Source organism: Dipodomys merriami, unplaced genomic scaffold (assembly GCF_024711535.1).
Source record: "Dipodomys merriami isolate MVZ:Mamm:240054 unplaced genomic scaffold, mDipMer1.0.p SCAF_21, whole genome shotgun sequence".
NCBI lineage: Eukaryota > Metazoa > Chordata > Mammalia > Rodentia > Heteromyidae > Dipodomys > Dipodomys merriami.
Genome location: NW_027203493.1, coordinates 4,335,962 through 4,362,147, shown reverse-complemented (window position 1 = coordinate 4,362,147; position 26,186 = coordinate 4,335,962). Strand labels below are relative to the sequence as shown.

Here is a 26,186-nt window from a genome sequence, read left to right as displayed (position 1 = left end):
AGAAGTGATGATAGTATTGTATTATATTGTAAGATTTCAGGCATCTGCTATTCCTGTTCAGTCTCTTTATTTGAAGTATTATGGGTTGATCCTTCTCAAGAATCTGATAAATCTCTAATTACATTTAAGTAAATCTATTTTTCTTTATAACTAAATACTTTGAAATTTTCATGAGAAAATATTTAGTTGAAAGTCAATTCTAAGATTAGGGGAAAACATGAAGTTAAAAATGTGCTTGGATGAAAGAAAGAATCAAACTATATATATATATATATATATATATATATATATATATATATATATACATATATATACATATATATATAGTCAATATATTAGACTCATGATATTATATGAAAATACCCAAAATATGAATGTAGAGGGAGAAACATTTTTTGGCTCATTGTTTTAGAGGTCCCTGTCAACCATCCAATGGCCTTATGGATTTAGATCTCTGATGTTTTCAGAGACACCTCTTCTCTGGGTCTGCATGCAAATAAAAACAACACTAATATTTCACCTCACCTCAATTAGAATGAGCGATAACAAATCCTGATGTAGATGTGGATAAAGGGAATTCTATTGCACTGTTACTGGGAATTTCAGTTTCTTCAACCACTCTTTCAAAAACTAAACATAGAGCTAGCTACCTTATGACCCAACTCTTCTACTCCTAGGCATTTATCCAATAGGGCACAAACAAGGCCATACTAAAGCTATCAGCATAACCAAGTTCATTGCAGCATTATTTACCATAGCCAAGATAGAATATTCTAGATGCCCTTCACTGGAAGAATGGATCAAGATAATGTGGTATATATGCGCAATGGAATTCTACTCTTCCATCAGAAAGAATGATATTGTACATTCATTAGGAAATGGAAAGACTAGAAGAAATATTAAATAAGACTTATTTATATACTAATCTTTTTATAAACAAACATGTATGTATATTGCATGTATGTTATATGTTATACATATATAGTATGTATTATATATGACACATGTGATATGTAAAATAAACACTTATATAATATATAATTTATTAAAGTATATTATATTACATGCTAATATATAATACACATTATATATTGCATGTATTATATTATATGTTATATGTTATATATTATATACTTATAAATTACATAAAATATATGTGTATATATGCAGGTACATACATATTTGTGTAGATCTATTTATATGTCATCTATCTACTTATTTATGTAGTTGAGAGAACTCTTTTTATCTCCTCTTTCTCTTGGCCCATACTAGTTAAAAGCAATGATCCTTAGATGATAAATTGAATCTGAATTAAACCTAAAATATTTGTTGTATCTAAAAACATTTATTCTTCTAAAATATTCTATTTAAAATATTTATCATTGGATTGAGGCTAAAATTTAAGTTTTCCCAGCATTTCTTTTCTTATCTAAAATGTGAGATAACTTAACATTTCTCCTGGTGTCCTTGTAAAACTCATGGCAGGTATTTTGCATTCATTTTTATCTGAAACATAATGGGCAAATAATAAATATTATTCTTATCATTACTATTACTGTTAACATTTTCATTCTATTTATAACAGTTACAGTATAAATGACTTGCCGTTTTCACAACAGTTTACTACTAATTATTAGTTTACTCCTCAAGAGTCTTGTACTGTAAAAAGTATTTTCATTTTTAACTAAGATCTCAGAATTTATAGCATTCCCAAGAGTACAAGAGTAAGTAGTAGAAGACACTGTGCCCAAACCAAGTTTAGTTCTGAATTTTCAATCTATACTTCTTTGTCCCCAGAGAAATATGATCCAAGTTAGAGGAAATAACAGTCCCTGAGGAATCATAATTAACTCAACAAACCTATACCAAATTGCATATTCATTAATCTAGTGTAAAAGCTGAAACTTTGTGTTTGTTGAAATTGGTTTCATTTCATTATCTCCATGGAAAAAAATCTTAAAAAGCAGTTATTTTAATAAGGCCCCTAGAAACTGATTAGCAGGGAACTCTAATTTTGGAGACACGGTGGTAGGGAATTCTCTTTGAGGTGAAGAGGTGTGTAATAAGACCCGTAGAGACAGTTCATCATCTGTGCTCAAGAAAATTCTAACTTCAGTTCCTCTTCCCCTAATGAATGGTAATTATTTAATTAAAATCAATAGGTGAAGAATGGAAGTCACAAAAAGTGTCACTTCTTTTTACTTTTCTCTGCATTTTTGAAGTCTGACTAGAAACAGAATCATTCTTCTTACATTTTTCATGTTATACTGTATGCACAGACAGCAAAGACAGAGAATCCTAGATTCTGTAGTGAGAAACAATTAGCCTTTATGAAATAATTTAAGAATATTGTCATGAAGTAAACTTTTACTGATTCAATGACAAATTTCAGCTGCTATCCCAAATGTACTTATCCCAAATGTACTGTGATGAGAAGTTTCTATTAGAGAGAAGTTAAAGGCCATTATGGATTTTTTTCTTCCCTGAATGAAACAAACTTAATAGTCAAACACTAAAAGCTCTATCCAGGTGGAGATAGGAAATAAATGTTAAATAAATATTTGAAATAAATATCAAATATGGATATCATCATGCTGAAAATGCATGATGGGATAAGCCACATCTTAGCACAGTTTAAATAAGAAAGATGGTGGATGTCCTGCATCCATTAAGCAGATATATGATTTGTGCATTAGTTTGTATTTGTTTTTAACTGAACTAATAAGAAATGTTTATGATCATGATTTTCTTGAGTTATAGATATAGAATAAGCCACATAAATATGTCTCTAAAAAGAAGGTTATACTAAGTGATATTTTAAAATTCACTAATAAACTTGCTTGAAGGGAAGTGTGGAATGATTAGTTTAAAATATTACAGAAATCATTTAAGTATGTTTGTTTATACCTGAAGACTAATACATACACGTATTCATGTATAGGCACAGATTCCTTCATAAGCATAGATGTTTGAAGAACTGGATGTTTTAAGTACTGACTAAAATAGAGAGAAGGAATTTTAGGTTATATGAGTTTGGAGTAAAAAGTGAAATGAAAAATTAATAAATACAAGACAACACAGTAAATGACTAAGAGACTTGTATGATTGATGTGTGTGTAATGGGAGAGAGGTAATGGCATTCCAAATCTGCCTTCGACAACTTGTACATCATTGGACACCTGTGTTCTTTCCTCTTCCGAGCTTTACTTTCATTATATATAAAGAAAAAAATCAAAAAGTAGGCTAAAATACTGTATAGGCATGTGTGAAATACTGTCATGAAACCCTTGGAACTATTTGCATACGTTAAAATAAATGAATGACAGAGTATAAAATGGGTTCTTTTCTGGAGGTGGGAAGTAGTAAGAGTAGAAAGAGCAAATAGAGAAGAAGAAGGAGGATGAATATGGTCAAAATGCTTTATATGTGTGTGTGTGTGTGTGTGTGTGTGTGTGTGTGTGTGTGTGTGTGTGTGTGTGTGTGTGTGTGTGTAAAGATGGGATTAACTGAAGTTAGTTTGGGAAGGGAAGAAGGGGATAAGGGAGAGAGACAGAAGGATTGAATCTGATCAAGGCACACTGTATGCATATGTGGACATGTGAAGATGAAACCTCCTTGTACAACTAACAAACACTAGGATAAAGTATGAAAAAAGAAGAAAAAGAGGCTGCATGTTATACATGTTAAAACCTGATAGCAGGAACTATAAACCGTGTCCACTGAAACAGTACAAGAAAAGTTATCAGAATAATATCTGAACACACACTATAAATATAAGTGCAGAAATATACATATATAATATAAGTTTAAATACAGGGTCTGCACAAGCAGATGTGACATATCTTCAAAAATACTCATGTATTATCAGTACATAGAGTATTACTACATAGCAATAGAAAATTAATATTGTATCTGACAGATGAAATGGTTAAAAGCACTGCCTAAATTTATTATTAAGGCAAGGTATTTATTTGCCTGATAGTTTTACCATGTAAATATCACTCTTATATTTGAATTTCCTAGCTCAAATTTTTAGTATGATTCAATGAACTATCATGGCAAAAGAATGTCATTGAAATTTCATTTTAAAATGAATAGTAATTCATAAATGTAACACATGGGATAATCAATAATGTATAAGAAAGTAGCAGTAAAAAGCATTAGCATATAATAAAGATGATGTACTGAAAAATCACTAGGCACTGTTATGTTTAACAGGGAAATCATGGAATTATCTCACTCAAAAACAGGGATGATTTTTTTGGGGGGTCTGGTCGTGGGGCCTGAACTCTGGGCCTGAGCGCTATCTCTCAGTTCTTCAGCTCAAGGCTAGCGCTCTACCACTTGAGCCACAGCGCCACTTCTGGCTTTTTTCTTTTTTGCTTATGTGGTGCTGAGGAATCGAACCCAGGGCCTCAGGCATGCAAGGCAAGCGCTCTACCACTGAGCCACCTTCCCAGCCCCGGGATGATATTCTTATTATTGCCATCACCATTTACTTTCTGAAACTCTAGGAATTTGTAAGAAAATGGTGGACAAAAAGAATAGAAAGAAACTTTTCAAGAAATAGATTAAAAAAAAGTGATATTTATACACACTGGTATTTTACGCATCCATTAGAAATAATAATATTGTAACATTTGTAAAGAAATGGAAAGACCTGGAGAAATGATGTTAAGTCAGTCAGACTCAAAAAGACAAAGGATGCATGTTTTCTCTTACATTTGAAACTACATTTAGCTTACAAACTCATAAGTAAGTATGTTGTATGGTAGGCAGGTGTTTACTAGTTTATTAACTGGAATATAGTAGATTCAAGGGAGATCTCAAATAGCGTAACTCCTTAAAAGCCAAAATCAAACTTCAGCAAAATAAAACACCAAGAAGCAGATACTCAAAAGAAGTAGAATGGGGTCAAAGGGAAAGTGGTAGATGAATGCAGAGTAGAAGTGGGACAAAACAGACAAGACTTTCAATGTATATCCTGCAAAAATAAGTATAAGGAAAGAGTCTGGTAGAAGAGGAATGGTGAGAATGTTAAAACGGGTAACATTGATTAAGATGCACTGAATTCATAAACTACTTTGTTAAATGGAAACTTTTTTGCACAACTATTTAAAGATAATATCTAGCTATGGTGAATTGTGGCATATTTATACAATGGAATTCTATGCCTCCATCAGAAAGAATGACATTGCCCTATTTGTTAGGAAATGAAAAGACTTGGAAAAAATTAGATTAAGTGAAATAAGCCAGGCCCAAGAAACATAGGTCCCATGGTTTCCCTTATTTGCAATAACTAGTATAACTCTAGGACAAGCAGAAAAGGTAAAAAGCTATGTACATATGTCCGTATAAGTGAAATGAACCCCAAGATAGCGACACAATTGGTGTTTTCTTTCTTGCTACTGTTTTTAAGATATTTAAAATATACTATGTGATTTTTTTGTTTCTCTATGATGGTCTTCCCCCACGGAATAACCCTTGTTTACACTGTATTTGATGTCGGTGCCTGCATCTTGTATATATATTTTTCTAATTTGGGGAAGGAAGGGGAAATAACAAAATGCTAAAATAAGGATACAGGTTGACCGATTGTAACAATGAGATGTCAAGACACTGTTGAAAATGAACTTTACAACTTGGGGAGGGGGAGGGAGGAGTTGGGGGTGTGGAAAGGAAAGGGATGATAGGGGAAAGACAAAGGAGGAGGTAACAGTGCTTGATAGGGAATGTACTCATTACCTTACTTATGTAACTGTAAACCCTCTGTATAGTATTTGTACAATAAATAAAGCTTTATCCAACACCTGACATTAAAAAAATAATAATAATAGGAAAAAGAAACATGTTTAGCTCCAGGGTCACAATAAAAGAGGCAGTACCAGTGAGCCAAATTTGGCCAACTGACCACACAAGGCCAAAACCTAATCTGGCTGGGTAATTTTAGCATACATTTATGACAACCCACTCTTTTGTTTTGGCTTTGTTTTTTTCTTTTTATTCACACAATGATTGTGCAAATTTATAGAGTATAACATAATGTGTGGATATGTGTTTAGATTGTACAATGACTAAATCAGAGTAACTTGCATGTTCAGTACCTCAAACATCTCATATGTATTTGAGGTGAAACATGCAAACGTCATTCTTCAAGGTATATTGGAAGATGTATTATAATTAATTATTATAGTCATTCTGTGCAATAGAACACAGAAAAGCATTCTTCTCATCTAACTGTTAACTCTGTATTCCTAAAACAATTTGACAGCTTCAACAAAATACTTGCAAACCATTAGTAGAAATCTAAGTTAGGGGAACTAATTTAAACAAAGTATTATTAACAGAACTGCCATATAACCCAGCAATCTTAAATTAGTTATGTATCCAAAGGAAACAAAATCACTGTCTCTAACTATTTCAGCACTATTTTCATTAATAAAGATAACTTTGTGTATGTGTATCATGGATAATCATTGATGTATAAAAGATGAAATTCTATCATTTCATGGTATTGATAGACGCATAGGACTTTATATTTAAGGAAACATGGAAGCTGCCAGAAGATAGTTTATGATATCACCTATGTGGAGAATCCCAAAATGAAGCAAAGATAGACTTATGCAACCCCTGAGGAAATCAACATGAAGATCTATTTGGCTTACAATTTCAGAAGTCACAGTGTATCCATGGATGCCTTTAATCTATGATCAGGTAGGTCAGCACAATGGACAGGACAGGCCCAAATAAAGATTTTTAAGTCATGGAATCCAGGAAACCCAAGGAGTGAAGAAGTTAGTGAATCATAGAAACCTTTCTAGGCACATCTTCACTAGCACAGTGCCTTCAAGAAGGCCCCATTTCTGAAGTTTCCACCACCTCTCCATGATGTCAACAGCAACAGCCAAATGGCCTTTGGGACCTGTGTCTCTTCCAAACCACAATAGATGAGTAAGTTATGATTTTGTTTTTTAAAACTTTTCTTTCATTTTTAATTAAGTTTACTTGATTGTTGTTATAGAGGTGATATACAGAGGGATTACAATTACAAGAGTCAGGTAATGTGTATAGTACAGTGTCTTCTGTTCCCTCATTCATCCCCCAGTTCCTCCTCCCATCTCCACCCACAAGTTAGTATAGTTCAGTTTCATCTATGTCCAGTGAGTTCCTATTACTGCACTTTTTTCCTGCCTTTTGCCTTGAGTTCTTTACCATCCCTCCAGAAGATGTACACGTGAATACACCATACATAAGGTAAAGAAATATGCCTCACCAAACTTCATTATAATCATAACTAAATGTCAATTGAACATTAACACTAAAGCAGAAAGTAAATTCATATATGAATCTTTTTCATGGCACAAATTATTCAAAGAAAGCAGAAAAACATTAAGTATAGCATCAAACTGTTGGGGTTTGTGGGAAGGTGGGGAGGGTAGTAGGAAGCCATCTATCTGAGACATAGAAATTATGTTTTAATTAATCCGAGACATAGAAATTAATATCTAACAGCACAGACTCTAAACATGAATAGTTTAGTTGTTCCTTGCTTTGTAATTACAAAAACATTTCACTAAATAAAAGTCTAAACTCTCAGGTTAAACAGTAAATACGAGATTGAAAGAAAGATTATTAATATCTTGGAAAATAAGGGGTGAGTCTGAGTTAGGTAATATAAGTAAAATTTAATGTTACTGGATTTTTGTCAAAGACTGTGTATCTTCCACCAGGTATTTCCTGGCTATATCTAAAGTGTTGCAAAACCAGGAACCAAGTGAATGATAGCAGAATGGAAGGGTAGATAGAGTTAAGGACTCACTTAGACCAGAATAGATGGATCGTTCACATTCACAAAGTCTAGCTTTAAATAAGCTCCAATAGCTGGAATCAGCTAATGACTGTAGTCCTAGCTACTGAGGAGGCTAAGGTCTGAGATTCATGGTTTAGAGCCAGCCCAGGCAGGAAAGTCCATGAGACTCTTATCGCCAATTAATCACAAAAAAAGATGTGTTGTAGCTCAAGTGGTGGAGGGCTAGGTTTAATTAAGCAAAAGTAGCTTAGGGACAGACGGAGGCCCAGAGTTCAAGGCTCAGAAACAGCAAATAATAATAATAATAATAATAATAATAATAATAATAATAATAATAATAATAAATAGATAATAATAAATGAAATAATAAATAAATATATGGTTCCAACATGTCCACCAAAGATAAACATAATGCATTAATATTTTATGGATGTTAAAATACCACAAACTGGATGGCTCAAAACAGCAAAATTATATTCTTATATGTTCACTCTAAAAATGTGAAATATCCTTATGAAGATACATACTAGGAGAGTGTCCGGTATTTTTCCTCTTTTATTTTTTAAATTAATATTGTTTTTAGAGAGGTGATATACAGAGGTGTTGCAATTATATGAGTCAGGTGATGAGTACATTTCCTTTTGAACACTGTCTTCTGTTCCCTGATTCTCCCAGTCTCTCCTTCCCATCTACTAACCTCAGTCATTTCCCAATCTGTTCCTCTTTGTTTGCCTCTTCTCTATTTTTGTATCCAGAACTTTTTCTTCTGTAAGAATACCACTCAAGACACTACATTGAAAATGAACTTTACAACTTTGGGGGGGGAAGGAAAAGAAGGAGCTGGGGAGGTGGGGAGGGAAGTAATAGTAGGGGAAAACAAAGGAGGAGATAACATTGCTCAATAGGAAATGTACTCATTATCTTACTCATGTGAATTGTAACCACTCTGTACAGTATTTTTACAATAAATATATATAAATACAAAAAACAAAATTCTATAACTAAATAAAAAAAGATAAAGGGCTATTCTGTGTAACATTATGTCAGTGAACTCTACATTCTACCCTATGAATCTAAGACTTAAAATATTTTGAGAAGGCACAATTCAATCCATGATAAAAAAAATAATAAACTGCTTTAATCTGTGCCTACAAGAAAGAAGTGTGTAAGTATCTGAAATAGATAAGAGATAGAAATAATCTGGGTATAAAGAAGATTGCTTATAATCAACTTCTCTGACCTTGAGAAGCCATGACTTGTTCAAAGGCTTTTAGGTGAAATCGATTTATATATAATTTGTCTTGAGCAATTTTCTGAGTTTAGGTACAAAGATACATGTTCCTGAAGTGTTCTTATGGAAGGAAGTGTGACTTTCCAGACTAAATGCTGTAACTTTTAACTCTAAATACAATGTACACTCGTAGGAATATATTACTTTCACCTTCACCACTATGAGCTAAGGGTCTGTACAAGGTGGTATGAATCTCATCCAAAAAGTACATAACACATATTTTCAGGTCTTGATCTCCATAAATCACTCCAGGGGCAACACTCTTAGATTGGACCTATTACTTTAGGTAAAGGTTGTCTTTAGATAGTGTGTCTTATGGATCAAGAAAATGTGTTTTTTATACACACATATATGTATACATATATGTGATTATGTTTGTATATAATGGAATTTTACTCAGAAAATATGATATTGAACCATTTGTAAAGAAATGAAAAGATCTGGAATAATTGTGTTAAATGAAGTAAGTCAGATCCTGAGCGACAGAGAATGCATGTTTTCCTTTGTACATGGAAGCTAGATTTAGCTTTAAACATATAAGCAAGGGCATTGGGTGGCGGATATTCATATACAAATTTATTCATGTAAACATGGTAGATTCAAGGGAGAAGCAAATTGTGTAATTCTTTAGAAAAGCAAAGTCAAAGTTCAATAAAACCCTGAGAAGTGGCAGGGTGGGGTCAAGCGGAGAGAGGTGACAAAGGAAGGGGTGAAGAGGCAGGGCATGTAGTCAAGAATCAATTGCTTTGCTCATGTAGCCTCAACTCCTCTGTACAGTATCCTTTACTATAATATATATCTATTAAGAGGAAAAAAAAGAATTGAGAATATTGAAGGGGAGACACTGATCAAGGCAGTGTTTTCACCAGTGACAACAACTTGATGATAGATAGATAGATAGATAGATAGATAGATAGATAGATAGATAGATAGATAGATAGATAGAGGATAGGTAGATAGATAGATAGATAGATAGATGGATAGATAGATAGATAGATAGATAGATAGATAGATAGATAGATAGAGGATAGGTAGATAGATAGATAGATAGATAGATGGATAGATAGATAGATAGATAGATAGATAGATAGATAGATAGATAGATAGATAATGGATAGGTAGGTAGATAGATAGATAGATAGATAGATAGATAGATAGATAGATAGATAGATAATGGATAGGTAGATAGATAGATAGATAGATAGATAGATAGATAGATAGATAGATAGATAGATAGATAGATAGATAGATAGATAGATAGATATCACGTCACGAGGCCAAGCTGGCCTTGGCCACCGCCTTCTGCACTGCCTCCTTCACATCCTTGTTCCTCAGGCTGTAGATCATGGGGTTCAGCATGGGGATCACCGTGGTGTAGAACACGGCCACCATCTTGCCCTGCTCCACCGACTCCTCGGTGGGCCTCCGCAGGTACATGAAGATGAGGGTTCCATAGAACATGGACACGGCGGTCAGGTGCGACCCGCAGGTGGAGAAGGCCTTCCTCCGCCCGTCCGCCGAGCGCATGCGCAGCACGGCCACGACGATGAGGGTGTAGGAGATCAGCACCACGGACAGCGAGTAGGTGAAGTTGATGCCGGCAATGACGATCATGGTGTACTCCTTGATGTGCACTCCTCCGCAGGCGATCTTGATGAGGGGCGGGTCTGCGCAGTAGAAGTGATTGATTTCAAGGTTTCCGCAGAAGGACAGCCCGTAGGTCCACAGGGTGCACACCAGACTCACGGAGAAGCCATAGAGGTAAGGCACGGAGACCAGCCGCACGCACACCGTCCTGGACATCCTGCTCCCATACAGCAGAGGGTTGCAGATGGCCATGTAGCGGTCGAAGGCCATCACCGCCAGGATATAGACCTCCACGTGGACCAGGGCGATGAAAAAGTAGCACTGCACCAGACAGCCCACGTAGGAGATGGTTTTCGTCTGTGACAAGAGGTTTTCGAGCATTTTGGGGGTCACATTCGTGGAGAACCACACGTCCACAAAGGACAGGTGGCTCAGGAAGAAGTACATGGGGCTCTGCAGCTGGGGGCTGATGCTGATCACAATGATCATACCAATATTCCCTAGCAGGGTGATCACGTACACTAAGAGGAACACTACGAAAAACAGCACCCGGAGCTCCTGCCGGCGCGTCAACCCCACGAGGAGAAACTCTGTGACATCCGTGAAATTTGGCATTGCCTGGAACACAGACCCAGTCTATGTCGCCTATGGAGAAAGTTTAAAGTGGTAAATGTATTTCTCTCTCTCTGGAAACTTCTACATTGCATTATCTTGTTCTTCTCTAAATTAAATAATTGAATAAAAAATATAGATATAGGAATATACATGTTTGCCAATGGTCACTATGGTGATCAACTATGTATAAAATGGGCCAAGCATATAACATGAACAAGCTCTGAACTTTAAATTCTGATTTGAGTTAGGAGATATTTCCAGGCATGTAGCTTATTTTCTTTTAAGTCACTTTTAATGATTTTAAGTTTGCCTGCTAGGAGGTAGATGACAGCTGTAAACTTTGGTTAGGAAACAGAGTTAAAGTCAGAGGTTTTGCTTTTGCAAAAAACAAACAAACAAACAAAATCGAACCAGGTGCTGAGTGGCTCATGCTTGTAATCTTAGGTACTCGAAAGGTGGAGATTTGTGGGTCATGGTTCAAAGCCAGCCCAGACAGAAAAGTCTATGAGGCTTGTATCTCCAATTAACTATCAAAGAATCCAGAATTGTAGTAGTAGAGTGATAGAGCATTAGTCTTGATCACAAAACTCACACAATGCCCAGACCCTCAGTTCAAATCCCAAGACCAACACAAACAAGAAAAATAAAGTCAGATCATAAGAAGCCTAAATTCTTACTGCCTCGCCTCAGTTTCCTTGGAACTCATTAGAAGGCCTGACTACTTGCATGTAATATATGTTTAGAAATAGCAGGGGGGATTTTACAAAGCTTTCTGATCTCTAAAAAATCCTATTTCATAATTTATATTTTATTACCTACATTCTCTAGGGAAAATATTTTCTACAGCCCACACACCAAGGTTTAAACTATTGGATGAATACCACGTTTTTAACAAATGTTTACAACTTATTTTTTTATCATGGAAGATCCTATGAAACAAACTCTATTCAAATTGCAATTCATTTTGCTAATGAAGAAAATGAAGCAGTGAGAGATTTAGATCTCCCTGCGGCAGATACTAGTAATTGGCAGTATTTAGATATAAATCACAAATCACATTATTTAATCCTTGTTTTGCCCTCTTAAAAGTCTCCTGTAACCAATACTTTAATAAAAGGTTCTATTAATATTCTATGTACAATACAGAGTTGATTACAAGGAGGATATCATTCATTTTCTACTTTGTCCTGGATGAAATAAACTTGTTTGTGATTCTAGAATAGGCTAGACTGCAGAGACCACAGCTGCTTGTCTCTACTCTTCAAAGTTTAAAAGATTCCATTGATCTAAGATCAGATGGTAAAAAAGTTTGTTAGATAGATATGCATCAGCTAGACACATAATCAAGTTGGTAGAATGTGTAATTCACAAATGAGAAATCAATTTTAGTAATATTCCTTTTAGAACCCACAAAGATAAATAATGATAGCATAAATTACTGAATCACTCCCACCAATTTAATATTCCCACATCCATTCATATATATATTTAAACAATAAAGTGTAAATCAATGTCTAATAAAACACTCATCAGAAATGAGTCTATAATTACTGTTTTAGGGCTCTTTCAAAAATAATCCTTAACATTACAAGATTTGATGGCATCAATCTGTACTGCAAAGATTCTAAAACTTGCAAACCTACCTTCAGCAGAGGAGAACAGCAAATGGTAATTTCTCACTATTTATAACGCAGTCATGAGTGTTGAGAGCATTTGAGAATATTTCCCTAAGGTATTATCCACATAATTATGAAAGAAAATAATGACTGCAACTCAAGAAACATCCGGGGCATAGAAGTGTGTGGATGGTACTGATTCTTAAAATTAAGAAAGCAACATCTTGACCGAGCAATATGATTTATTTGTCACTCTCACACATAGGTTCTGTCCTTATTTATTCACACATTGATAAGAATGCATCACAGAGAATTATTACTTGGGTTCATCATGAAAAATATTAGAGGGTTGATTTCTTGCTTCTTATGCAACTCTTACAAAACAGCACCACATATGAGGAGACATATTAGTAATGCTCTAGGCATCTCTAGGTCGTTTTCCACTGTCACATACCTCAAAGTATAGATTACTTGGTAACATTTGAAAGAATGTGAATGAGTACAAGCCAGTGGAGAAGGAGAAGATATAACACAGTCAGATCTACCTGGAATCAGAACCTTAGTTTTAACATTTTTTGTAAACCCATGGGCAAGTAACTTACTCATGAACTTCAGTATCCATACCTGAAGAAGCTAAAAATCAGTCATTTAAAAAATGTTATTATTGTTATAAAAGTGAGGCACTTTTGCTACATAAGTCAGGTAAAGAGAACATTTCTTTTCTAGATAATATCACCCCCTTCCTTCACTCTTTCCTAGTTTTCCCCTCCTATCCTCACCCACAAGTGTAAAGTTCATTTTCAATATGTCATCTATTGAGTAGCACTGCTGCATTTGTTCACCCTTTTCCCCTCCATTTCTGAGCCCTGCTTACCATCACAAAGACAGATAAACTAACAAGCCAGAAAGGAAAGAAAAAAATACAATGAAGAAAAAAATCTCTTGTTCAAAACTACTATTTTAAAAGCATGGTTTTAATGGTCTCCTATAATATAGTACAATTCTCTTCTCAACATAGATTACATATGAAGTATCCAAAAAATGGCATACTTGGTACAGCTTTTTTTCTCACCATTTATAACAACTCCTTCACCACCTCTGTGAGATTGTGACTAATATTATCCTGATGTTGAAGAATAAAAGATGTATTAGTTTATGATAGATATTATAAGACTGCGTTTAGATAGCTAATGAAGTCAAGACCAACCTGCATGGACTCTCAACTATATGATGCCAAGATATGTCCCAGACTGGATTGCTACAGGCTGGATTGCAATCAGGTAAGTTTTTCTACTGTATCCCTAAGTGATCAGGAACTCTACACCTACTCTGGAGAATCAGATGAACTCATTTAGACAAAGAACTTAAGACCTAATATACAATATCTCAAGAAAATATAGTCTGGAAGATAAATTATATTATTTATTTAATCTTTTTCTTTTGTGCCCATTCTTGGGCTTGAACTCAGAGCCTGGGAGCTGTCCCTTTGCTTGCTTCTGTTTTTTCAGGGCTTAATTGGAGATAAGGATCTCAGAGGCTTTCCTGTCAAGGCAAGGTTTGAACTGGAATCCTCAGTTCTCAGTCTCTGATTAGCTAGGGTTACAGGTGTGTGAGCCACATACACTAGCATATTCATGTTATTTTCACGTTATTTCCTTTTGATTGCTTGTTTGTGTGTTAATACATTTTAATGTTTTCATGTTATTTATTTTAAGCATATTTTATTGTCTTTAAGTAGTTGTACAAAGGAGTCACCAGTCAACAAGTTAGTTTATGAACACAATGCATCTTGCTAGATGTTAACCCTCTCCTCTTTCTTTCCCTCCCTCCCACCCAAGTTTTTCATTCAGTTTTCTTAATGTCAGAGCATATGCATTGAATATTGTGACTGTATTTTCCCACCCTTCCTCTTTTCATTTATCTACCCCGCCCCAATCTGTGACCTTCCTTCACACCTTTCAAGTGCAAGTTTCCTGGTATTCATTTTACTGATTGTGAGTTCATTTTTCTAATAAATTACATCATTTGAATTCTCTTGGAAAGAACGTACTTTCATTAAAATATTTGTTTACACTTGTATACAACCCCATGTACGTTTTCTTGTTCATTCATACATTAGTTCTAGTTCCACATGAGAGTAAGCATGTGTCCTTGTCTCTCTAGGCCTGAATAATTTCACTTAACATATTTTTTTCCAAATCTTAATGGGATTTCTCATTACCATTCAAAACAAAACACTATCTTGGATATCGTTTCCTCTCAAATAAAAATAAACTGAATTGCTGAGAATTGATGATTTCAGGAAGAAACTTGATATTGGCCAGTGCTAATGCTGAAGACTGTAATCCATGAGGTAGAGGAATACATATGGATCTTTATTTAACTAAATTATTCATACATAATGGAGAATGGGAAAACAACTTTAGATTTTACACAATGATGTTAAGTATTGAAGTTGCCTGAACAAAATAACAGTTATTTTTGGAGTTGGAGAAACTGAGTCCTTACACAATATCTTCATATTTCTTTTTAACTGGGTACAATTTTATCTCTCTCAAAAAAATGATCTGAACTCTTGAGAATTTCAGACAAAACTATACAAAAATTCTATGTAAATACCGATTTGTTAGATTTTATGGATCCTTTATGTGGTCTTTTCTTCCACTGACATATCAACCTTCTAATTTTTTTTGAGGGGGGCCCGGTCGTGGGGCCTGAACTCTTGGCCTGGGCGCTGTCCCTCAGCTCTTCAGCTCAAGGCTAGAGCTTTACCACTTGAGCCACAGCGCCACTTCCGGCTTTTTTTCTTTTTGCTTATGTGGTGCTGAGGAATTTTTTCTTCTCTTAAGTCTGACAGAAGAAACTATCTGTGCTATGTGAGAAAGGCACAGTTTGGTTACTTGTAAAGTGTTACTTTAAAGAGTGATAATTATTGGAATTGGTAAAAATAAAGATACACAATGCTGTTTTTTTTTAAGATTGCTAATCTGGAAAAAGCATCAAATACAATAGCCTTGCTAGTATTCTCTGAATGGAATCACTGCTCACCCAATCCAGCATTGAGCATCATCTAGTCACCATATTGATTATCAAAGTTATGTCCTCATCCTAGGAAATGAACTTTAGTACTATATGGTTAGCCACTGATCAGTTTCTAAAACAGTAAAACCACTCCCAAATTCATCCATAGCACTTTTGCTGTACAAAAAGCAAAGCATTTTAGCTATATTAAATTGGACTAATTTATAACTTCATCAGCTGTTGTACATATGAACATTGACATAATTCATTTTACACATATTATTCTATAACTATATTCAAAGATTTTATCAACACTAATTATTCAGTTTACCTTTTATTTTTGTTTACTAATTTCTTCCTCTAAAAATTATTCAGATTGATGTTCCCCCTATTGGAGAAATCTGTTGCCAAATAGATAACAGAAAACAAACCTAACTCTCTTGGTTTATTTTGTGAGACATGCTCTGCTAATGGCTTTGTCCATGGCTTCTTTCACATCCTTGTTCCTCAGACTGTAGATCATGGGATTCAACATGGGGATCACCGTGGTGTAGAACACAGCCACCATCTTCCCTTGCTCCACCGACTCCTTGGTGGGCCGTCTGAGATACATGAAGATCAGAGTACCATAAAAAATGGCCACAGCTGTCAGATGGGATCCACAGGTAGAAAAGGCCTTTCGCCTTCCTTCTGCTGAGTGCATTCTTAGGATGGCAATGAGAATGAATATGTAAGACAGGATGACGACAATCAGGGAATAGGTGAAGTTAATGCCTGCAAGTATGAGCATGGTATATTCTTTCACAAAGGTCCCTGCACAGGCCATTTTGATGAGTGGTGGATCTGCACAATAGAAGTGGTTGATCTCAATTTTCCCACAGAAGTACAAGCCATAAGTCCATAATGTTGCAGCCAGACTAGTCAGAGAGCCATACACATAGGGGAAAGAAATCAGTCGAATACAGACAATCCTGGACATTTTGCTGCTGTACAGCAGAGGATTCCCAATTGCCATGTATCTGTCAAAGGCCATCACAGCAAGAATAAAAATTTCTACATGGACAAGGGCAATGAAGAGGAAACATTGCACCAAACAACCTGCATAGGAAATGGTTTTTGTCTTTGATAACAAGTTTTCCAACATCTTAGGGGTGACATTGGAAGAAAACAGCACATCAATGAAGGACAAGTGACCAAGGAAAAAATACATGGGGCTATTAAGCTGGGGACTGGCCTTAATTAACATAATCATGCCAATATTGCCCACCATGGTGACAATGTAGACCACAAGGAAAATGACGAAAAAGAGAACTTGTAATTCCTTTTGGCTGGTTAATCCCAAGAGAATGAATTCTGTCACATCTGTGAAATTTAGCATTTCCATAGTTCTGTCAAAATCTCTGCACCACTAAAATGAAATAAGTGATTTAGAAATATTAATGCAAAACTGTACTTTCTAAGCATAGATTATTAATTGCACAGATCTATAATGGGGGCATGATTAAGAAAATAAAGAGGATCTAGAGGAATTCTAGGAAATGTTATTGAATTTTCCAAATTCATTTTTAAATTTGGAATATTCTCTTCCTTTTAAGTTTCTACAAAGCTTGAATTGTTCTTCAGAAATATTTCTAGCAAAATTATTTATTAATTCTGAATATACTATTGCTTCATGAAGTATTCATACCTATTTTGGACAAAAATCACTTATATCAAATAATAGTGAGATAACTTGATGCTGTGTCCAACTTCTTATAGAAACACAATCATCCTCTGAGCTATACCATTAGAAGTTGTCAGGAAAATAACTCTCTCACATTTTCTCTGCCTATTTAACTCAAAATTTGATACTCATATACAAATATCTGGTAAGGAAAGATTCTTTTCCAATCAATGCATCTGCATGGGTTATCCATCTATGTAATATGAACTTGAAATAGCATTTCAGCAAGAAAATGAATTTAGTGAAGATTGGATTGTGAATTGTTTCATAATTTAATATTATATCTAAGGCAAAGGGTTATTACTAGAATTCCTACCTTTAACCTTAAATGCTGTAATTTGTTGAATTACAATTTGTTGGATTGCATCCATAAATTATCACTGGTTATAAGTCAGGGGATAAAAGTAAGAGAGCAGAAAACCATGAAATTTTCAATATTAAAGTACAAATAAATGGTGCCTTACGATGATAAAACTTTTCACTCACTTATTTGGAAAGAAATTACTCAAACAATAATAAGGTTGAAAGATACCAACCTAGCAAAATTAACATCCTACTATGTGACATCATAATCTTAGTCTAGTCAAGGTATTAAATCATTGGTAAAATTTTAAAAGAATGAAAAAATATGTATTCATCTAAAATTAGAATCAACTCCCATAAACACATTTCTGTATTAAGTGAAAAGTAGGTTTCCACATTGTTAAAATTGTTTCCAAGATCCTATCAGAATAGATTATAAGCAGGGAATATTATCCTCTGGGTGGTAAGACATGCATATCACATACCTGAAGTTTCTTGATTGTTAAATATTGCATATTTTTAAATAAAACTGATTGTAGATAGAGAACCTATTGTATTAGTCAGATCAAATTGTAGAAAGATTATCTAAGGATGATCCAATCAAATAAAGGTAGTAGAGATAACATTATGCTGAAGTTACACTCAAGAAAAATCTGAGTGTTTATTGAACAGGTGATTGACAATCATAACAAAACTTGGGTTTTGGAAAAGTGGGTTGTTTGGATCTGATGCTAAAGAATGGGAAGTCTGCGAAGAATGAGAGAGCTAGTGATGTCAAAAGCATTTGGCAGATTTGTCTCAGGAGCAAAAGGTAAAAATCTATAAGCTTCCCTTAATGGACTACTCTATTTCAAATCAAACTATGAATAAATGTGAAGATTTACTTTGCTTTTCCAGTAGCTATAAAGTAATAGTAAATGTCTTAGCAAGAGTTCTTATTTTTAAGGATTTTTTGAATGCATAATCTAGCATCTCTGGAAGTAAGCTTGTTTTATTCAAATTTTGTTTTCGTTTTCATTTTTCTATTGTTCAATATGACTTAATTAAATAAAAGTATATAATTTTATTACATGTTTGTCACTATGATAGTGGGTTTCATTCAGAACACAAAATAAAGCAAGAATAATTTTAAATGTAATATATTATTAAATTGTAGCATAAAATGTAATTTCTATTGAAAGTTTATTTTTTTGGTGTATATGTATTTCTCCCAGTTTTCACAATTATAGTGCTAATAGAATCATTAGAGTATTTCTAAAACCTAAAATGAAATAAAATCTAAGAGCCTAGCTTTGTCTTGTCACCTTTCATACCCACCTGAGAATGAAGAAAAATTCCAAAAATGTGGAGTTTTCAAGTGAATTCTCTATAGAAGAATTGCAGATAACTAAACCTGACAAAAGAGAAAGTGGAAATAATCTATAACAGATCTTCCCTTAAATCTTTCTCTTACAAAATGATTAGCTATAAAGAATTTTCCCCCTGAGGAGATACCTCTCTAGAGGAAGTGATTAGATTATTATTTTTCCAACTGATTAGTAAAAGTTTACTTTCTCCCAAGTTCTCTTAATTGGCTTTCTCTACTATAACCAGATATGTGCTCAGCAAATTTATAAAGAAGAAAAGATGATGCAGCTCACAGGTATGGAAGGTGATGTTCAAGATCCAGGAGCTGCAGCTGTTGACTTTCTTCCAGTATTTGGTGGGGGAATCTGAGACCACTCAAGGCCTCACAGGGTACAGGGATGCATAAAAGACTCAGAGCTAAATGGGATTTTATGACAAACCTACTGTCTAGAAAACCCATGAACCAATTCATCTGTGAATAGATGAATCCATTCATGGTAGAAGAGCACAGATCACCCCACTACTCCTCAAAAGTCTCACATGGTCTCACCACTTACAAGTTTTCAGCAAGAATTTTCATGAAGATATTCAAAGTACAGCAATGATATGAGGATCAATACCAAAGTAGTATTTGGAGGTGGCATACCTCAACCTGTAAACACTTGTCCTAGGTTATATAATTTCCATGTGGTCTATATGACTTGGCTTTTCCAATGAAAGATAAATCAAATATTAGTCTTTCTAACTAAAAATTACAGCATAATAAACAGAGAATAAAATCTATCAAGGAGTTACAAGTGAATCAGCTGAAGCGTAACAGACTCTGTGGCAAGTGCAAATAGTATCTATCACTCTTTAAAAAGACTAAATCAAAGCACCCAGAATAAGGACCAGGAATGGGTATTTGCAAGAAGGGAGGGTAGAGGTCAAAGGCAGAGATATAGAAGAATAAAGGGGAGAATGGGAAGAGAATGCAGGCAAAAACTCATTGTATATACCACAAAATTTAGAAATATAAGGGAAAGAGTATATCAAAAGGAGGTAAAGATGTTGAGGTGATGACATAGATTCATTGCATACATAAACTGCTTTGTTAAATTGCAGAACAATTCAGTAAAAAACCTATAATTAAGTGACAGAAAGGTTGGGTTGGGAAGGGTTGGAAAGAATGTTGAAAGGGGAAATGTTTATCAAGATGCATTCTATACATAAATTGGCTTAGGTGCATGGTAACTCCTTGGTATAATGACTTAAAGTTAATAAAATTATTCAGAAAATCTGTTTCATTTATCATGTTTTGTAAACAAAACTATATTATTGGCAACACAAAAACATTTATTTAAATAAACACATAACATAGAAAAGCAGGAATTCTCATCTCTTAGTCATATGAAATGTCTCTATATCTTCATCTCTGGCCCCAGGGTGCTTTGGAAGTATGATATGTAATATTGGGACAAAAAGATGTCATAAGATGTTTGTATGACACTTACCCCTACATTTCAATCCATTCTAAACTAAAAACCTACAATGATCCTTTCAAACCATAAAGCAGCCCACATCAGGACAATTCACAGATTTCTGCATTTCCCCACCATTCTGCAGCAAAATGCAAACCACATAAAAACAAATCAATCATTCATTGTATGGTCTCTCTAATATCTCAGTCTATGTTGTCTGAAAAGGCTTTGAGGCTCTGCTTGAAGCAGTCCATGAATGCCTTTATTTATGGTCTTCTCAATGTCTAATACATCAGCATTATCCTTTAAGAATCTGCATGGTTTATGACTTAACTAAATGCATGCAGGTTTTGTTTAAATGTATTGCTGTTATTGGTGTTATGTTATTTCTGTGTTTGCTTGTTCCACCTTTGGCTTATGTTGGTATGAACAGAAGAACCCAGGGCCTTATAGGTGATACAAAAGCATTCTACTACTTAGCTCTATTCTTATTTTTTTATTGTGAAAATGGCAAGCAGAAACAGTCAGATAACGATGTTAGGCAAAATGAACCCCAAGATAAGGACTCAAATATTTTTCCTTTCTTGATATTGTTTCTAACATATTTATAAGCTCTATTCTTATTAAGAAAATTTGACTTTACTTTCATGTGCTATTTAAGTGTTTAATATTCAAGCTTATTTAAATTATTAAAAATGAGGACATTTTAAGCTTTCAGATTATTAAAACCCATGCCCAAGATGTAGCATATGGAGAAAGTAGGTGATTGGAATATAAGCTTAAACATGATAGGAGACTGAATTAGTACATTAAGATAGTATATAAAATATTAACAGAATAATATAAAAATCTTATATGAAAACTAGTTTGTTACTAAATAAAATTTCTAAAGAAGTACTCCACGACGTTCTGATCAACTTGAACAATATAAAGCAAAACTAAAAAACTGAATATATGCAAATAATATATACACATATACACACATAAAGGTATATATGTGGGTTTATATGTATATACATGCATATGTATGTATTCATGACTGTGTATATTCATGCAAATTAATAAGCTCCTGAATCTTATTTCTTTCTAAATGTCCTTGTTACCCTGTTAATTGTACTTATAAGATTATTGCTAGGCTGGGTGCTGGTGGCTCATGCCTGTAATCCTAGCTACTCAGGAGGCTGAGACCTGAGGATTGCAGTTCAAAGCCAGCCCAGGCAGAAAAGTTTGAGAGACTCTTATATCCAATTAACCACTAGAAAACTGGAAGTAGTGTTGTGGCTTAAATTGTAGAGCTTTTGTCTTGAGCTGAAGAGCGCAGGGACAGTGCCTAGGCCCAGAATTCAAGACTCACAATGACAAAAGTAAAAATAGATATAAAAAAAGAAAATTAAAAAAATGATTATTGATAAACAAAATCTTTCATCCTAAAATGAAAGGAAATTGTTTTCATTCACAATCAAACAAAGCTTTTTGTGCCTTGATTTTTCTATTTTCCAAAACAAAGCTTTTAGAAATTGAACCAACAATATTGTAAAATAGAAAATCAACATTCTTACAGTAGCAGTTATTATTTGACTTGTTCCTTTTTAAAGACAGATACATTACAAAATACGTAAGAATTTCTGAAAGGCCAGTTAGTTTCTATTACCACCAAACCTAAATATAAACTCACACACACATATACACACAAATAAGAAAATAAGTAAATCTTTATAAAACAAAAGATAAAATAAGAGATAAAATTCAAGAAAACTGAAAGAAAGCCTGGTTTTGAGAGGGATGGGTGGGTGTGAGAATGCTGATTGGGGTGAAATTTGATCAAGGTGCAGTGTATTCATAAACTGCTTGGTTGGATGGTGATTCTTTTGTACAACTTCTTTTTTTTTTTAAGTTGGTCATGGGGCTTGAAATTTGTACAACTTCTTAAAGATAATAAAAAATATTCAAATAAAGAAGAACACCACAGGATGTAACATAAATGATGAAACAGAGATTAAAAGGTAAAAGATAAGGATCAAAGACTAAAAACTGAAAGAATAGACACAAAAAATTGAGTAAATACCTCTCTATGACTGGTAACAACTCACTGTGCTCTTGTCTATGTAGCTCAGTCTATCCCAGGTTCCAGAACATCAACAAATATGACATATTACTTGATGGTAGATATTTAAATAGGCAAGGCCTAAATACCATTGTAAGTACTTGTCCTAGGATATTTCACACTTCCTTTATAAATGAGTTGTACTAATTGTTCGTATTTGAACATAAAACCTCACATATTACTCAACTAATTCAAATTCAAATTCAGAGAATTTTTAGCATTCCATTGTGAAGTAGATTTCATCTGTTGTAAAACTTAATCATTTTTAATTGTTTTGAAATAACATGTAATCCAGAAGAAAAGGGCAAACAAAATCATGTAACTGCAAACAGCCCTTTCAGTTTGTCTGAAAGCAGGGATGGAGTTTTAAATTGTGTGTGTGTGTGTGTGTGTGTGTGTGTGTGTGTGTGTGTGTGTGTGTGTGTGTGTGTGTGTGTGTGTGTGTGTGTGTGTGTGTGTGTGTGTTGCTGAGAATTGAACCCAGGTCTTTTCTTTGTGCCTATTAAGTACTGGACTGCTGAGCTACCTGTATGAGTTGTGAAATGTTAAAGAGTGATCAAAAGAATTTCAGAGTCACAAATCAACTTACTCAATTGAACCCGATATGAAAGAGAAAAATCCATTAACGTTACTGTCCGTGCAGGGTTGTTTTTTGGTTTTGTTTTTTTGTTTTTGTCTTACATTTCATGGCCCCAAGATTCCTGTTTACATCACACTTTCCCAATCTCTACATTATTGTTTCCATGTCATTGGTTAATAAATTTATCTACTCATTGAAAGTATAATAAACTCCCTCAAAATGATTGGAAAGAAATAATCTCAACCTTTCCTCAGGCCTTCCCTGTACCAGAGTTTGCATCCAACACACTATAAAGTTGCTACTTCGTCAAGACTGCTCCACGGATGGCTTTTGTCACGGCTTCTTTCACATCCTTGTTCCTGAGACTGTAGATCATGGGGTTCAGCATCGGAATGACTGTGGTGTAAAACACAGCCACCATCTTCCCTTGCTCCACAGATTCTTCTGTCGGGCTCCGGAGATACATGAAGAAAAGGGTTCCATAAAATATGGTGACCGCTGTCAGGTGCGATCCGCAGGTGGAAAAGGCCTTCTTTCTCCCTTCTGCAGAGCGCATCCTGAGGATGGCAATAAGTATGAATATGTAGGAGACGATAATGACCAATAGGGAATAGGAAAAGTTAAGTCCGGCTAGGGTACGCATGGTGTATTCTTTAATGAAAGTTCCCGCACAGGCCATCTTGATCAGAGCTGGATCTGCACAGTAGAAGTGGTTGATCTCCAGCTTCCCACAGTAGTACAACCCGTGAGTCCACAGGGTTGAAATGAAACTGATGAAGAACCCGTACACGTACGGGAAAGAGATGAGCCGAATGCAGATGGGTCTTGACATCCTGCTACCATACAGCAGTGGGTTTCCGATTGCCATGTAGCGGTCGATGGCCATCACAGCCAGCACGAAGACTTCCACGTGGACGAAGGCAATGAAGAGCAAGCACTGCACCATGCAGCCACTGTAGGAAATGGTTTTGGTCTTCGACACCAAATTCTCCAGCATCTTAGGGGTGACGTTAGACGAGAACCATACATCTGCAAAAGACAGGTGGCTGAGGAAAAAGTACATGGGGCTGCTGTTCAGCTGCGGGCTAATTCGGATCAATACGATCATGCCAAGGTTTCCCACCAAAGTGACAACATAGACCATTAGGAAAACCACAAAGAAAAGAAGTTGCAGTTCGGGCCGACTGGTTAATCCTAGAAGAATAAATTCCGTTACGTCAGTAAAATTGAGCATTTTCTTAAATCTGATCCACAGATAGAAGCATTTTATCTAGTAAAATAAATACAAATTAGTTAACAACAAGGACAAAAATACAGCCATTGTTCATTAATATATTTTCCTAATCCAAATTTTAATGTCTCTTTCATTCTTATATTTATTCCTTACAAATATTGATTTCTCTTATACATGTATATATTCATACATTACAATTTTCTCACAGAAATGGTTACTTTCTTGTTATTTGTCTAAAATTGTCTTGTTATTTGTCTAAAATTGTCTTGTTATTTGTCTACAAAGAAAAATTTTATAAAGCAAACACACTGTTATTATCTTCAAGGAAGAGAAAGATAATTTACCAGTGGTACTTACTTCTAAAAACCCTGTGCATATTCATTAATTTACTAAATTTGTATATTTAGACAATCTTTCCACACACTTAAAATTTAGTAAAAGATGCAAAAAGGACAGCTATTTTTAACCAGTGTAAGTTGCACATCTATCCAGCCTTCTTGAGCTGTTTAGTATATAAATGACAATAAAATTGTGTATATAGCTTAATACAAATCCATTACTCCTATCAGGAAAAAAATCTCCAAATACATAATTGTATTTAAAAACAATTCTAATCAAAACAAAGCTAGGCATCACGTGCTCTTAAAATCTGCATTACTTTGACCAGGAAGAAGTACCAAATCTGACACAGTATCAAATCTCTGACTCTACTAAAACTGTGGTTGGCAATATATCAACAAAATATTGAAAAAAGGTTGATATTATCCACTTATAAATGCTTAAGCTTAAAAATCAAAGTAATTACTAAAATGTACCAAATGTAAAAAAATATTAAAAAAAAAACTTTGTTGAAAGGTTTGGCTCAGGTTTTTTTCAGCTTTAGGCTGTTTCAGATTAAAATGTATTTTTGTCTGGACTCTTAGCACCTTCTAGCACATCTTAATGTTATAATTATTTGAGCCAACTCACAAATTATAACCTTGTTCTTATGTTCCATTTATTCATGGACCCCTAAATACTTTGTAAAATTATCCTATACCTATCTATGTACAAGGTAGGAAAACATATCATTTTGGCCACCTCTTCTCTTTGTAAGGTAGTTAAAAACTGTGGGTTTTCATCATTACAAGTCTTGAACTATACTAAATTTGTTACCCTGACTATTATTGTATATTTTTGTGCAATAGTTTCTTCATAGGTAAGTAAAGATAATAAAATAATGTGTTGAATATCATTGATTATTAACTGAGAGATTTTCATGTTACTGTTACAAAGTGAGGATGCAAACTAAAATCCTGAATGCTGAGTTTTAGTCCTGACTATTATTAATAAATATATCATTTAATATAGGAAACAATTTGAATCAAGTGGCTTCCACTGGTAATATTTTAGTAAAGAGATTTATTAATAGAACTCAAATTGTATTTATCATGTCCCTTATCCACACAAAGAAAAATAGTTATCATTTGGAAATTTTTATTATAAAGAGTTTTTA

The 26,186-nt window shown here is 34.4% G+C and overlaps 3 protein-coding genes across 3 annotated transcripts; all 3 read right to left on the bottom strand.

Moving 5' to 3' along the window:
• Nucleotides 1-10,370: 10,370 nt before the first annotated feature.
• Or5m9 (olfactory receptor family 5 subfamily M member 9) lies at nt 10,371-11,303 on the bottom strand. The gene has a single exon (XM_070032906.1). It carries the CDS (start codon nt 11,301-11,303, stop codon nt 10,371-10,373), a length of 933 nt encoding a protein of 310 aa, XP_069889007.1.
• Nucleotides 11,304-16,361: 5,058 nt separating this feature from the next.
• On the bottom strand, nt 16,362-17,325 carry LOC138833584 (olfactory receptor 5M3). The gene has a single exon (XM_070031865.1). It carries the CDS (start codon nt 17,322-17,324, stop codon nt 16,386-16,388), a length of 939 nt encoding a protein of 312 aa, XP_069887966.1. The 5' UTR covers nt 17,325; the 3' UTR covers nt 16,362-16,385.
• Nucleotides 17,326-23,755: 6,430 nt separating this feature from the next.
• On the bottom strand, nt 23,756-24,691 carry LOC138833583 (olfactory receptor 5M3-like). The gene has a single exon (XM_070031864.1). The coding sequence runs from the start codon at nt 24,689-24,691 to the stop codon at nt 23,756-23,758; it is 936 nt and encodes a 311-aa protein (XP_069887965.1).
• Nucleotides 24,692-26,186: the final 1,495 nt, after the last annotated feature.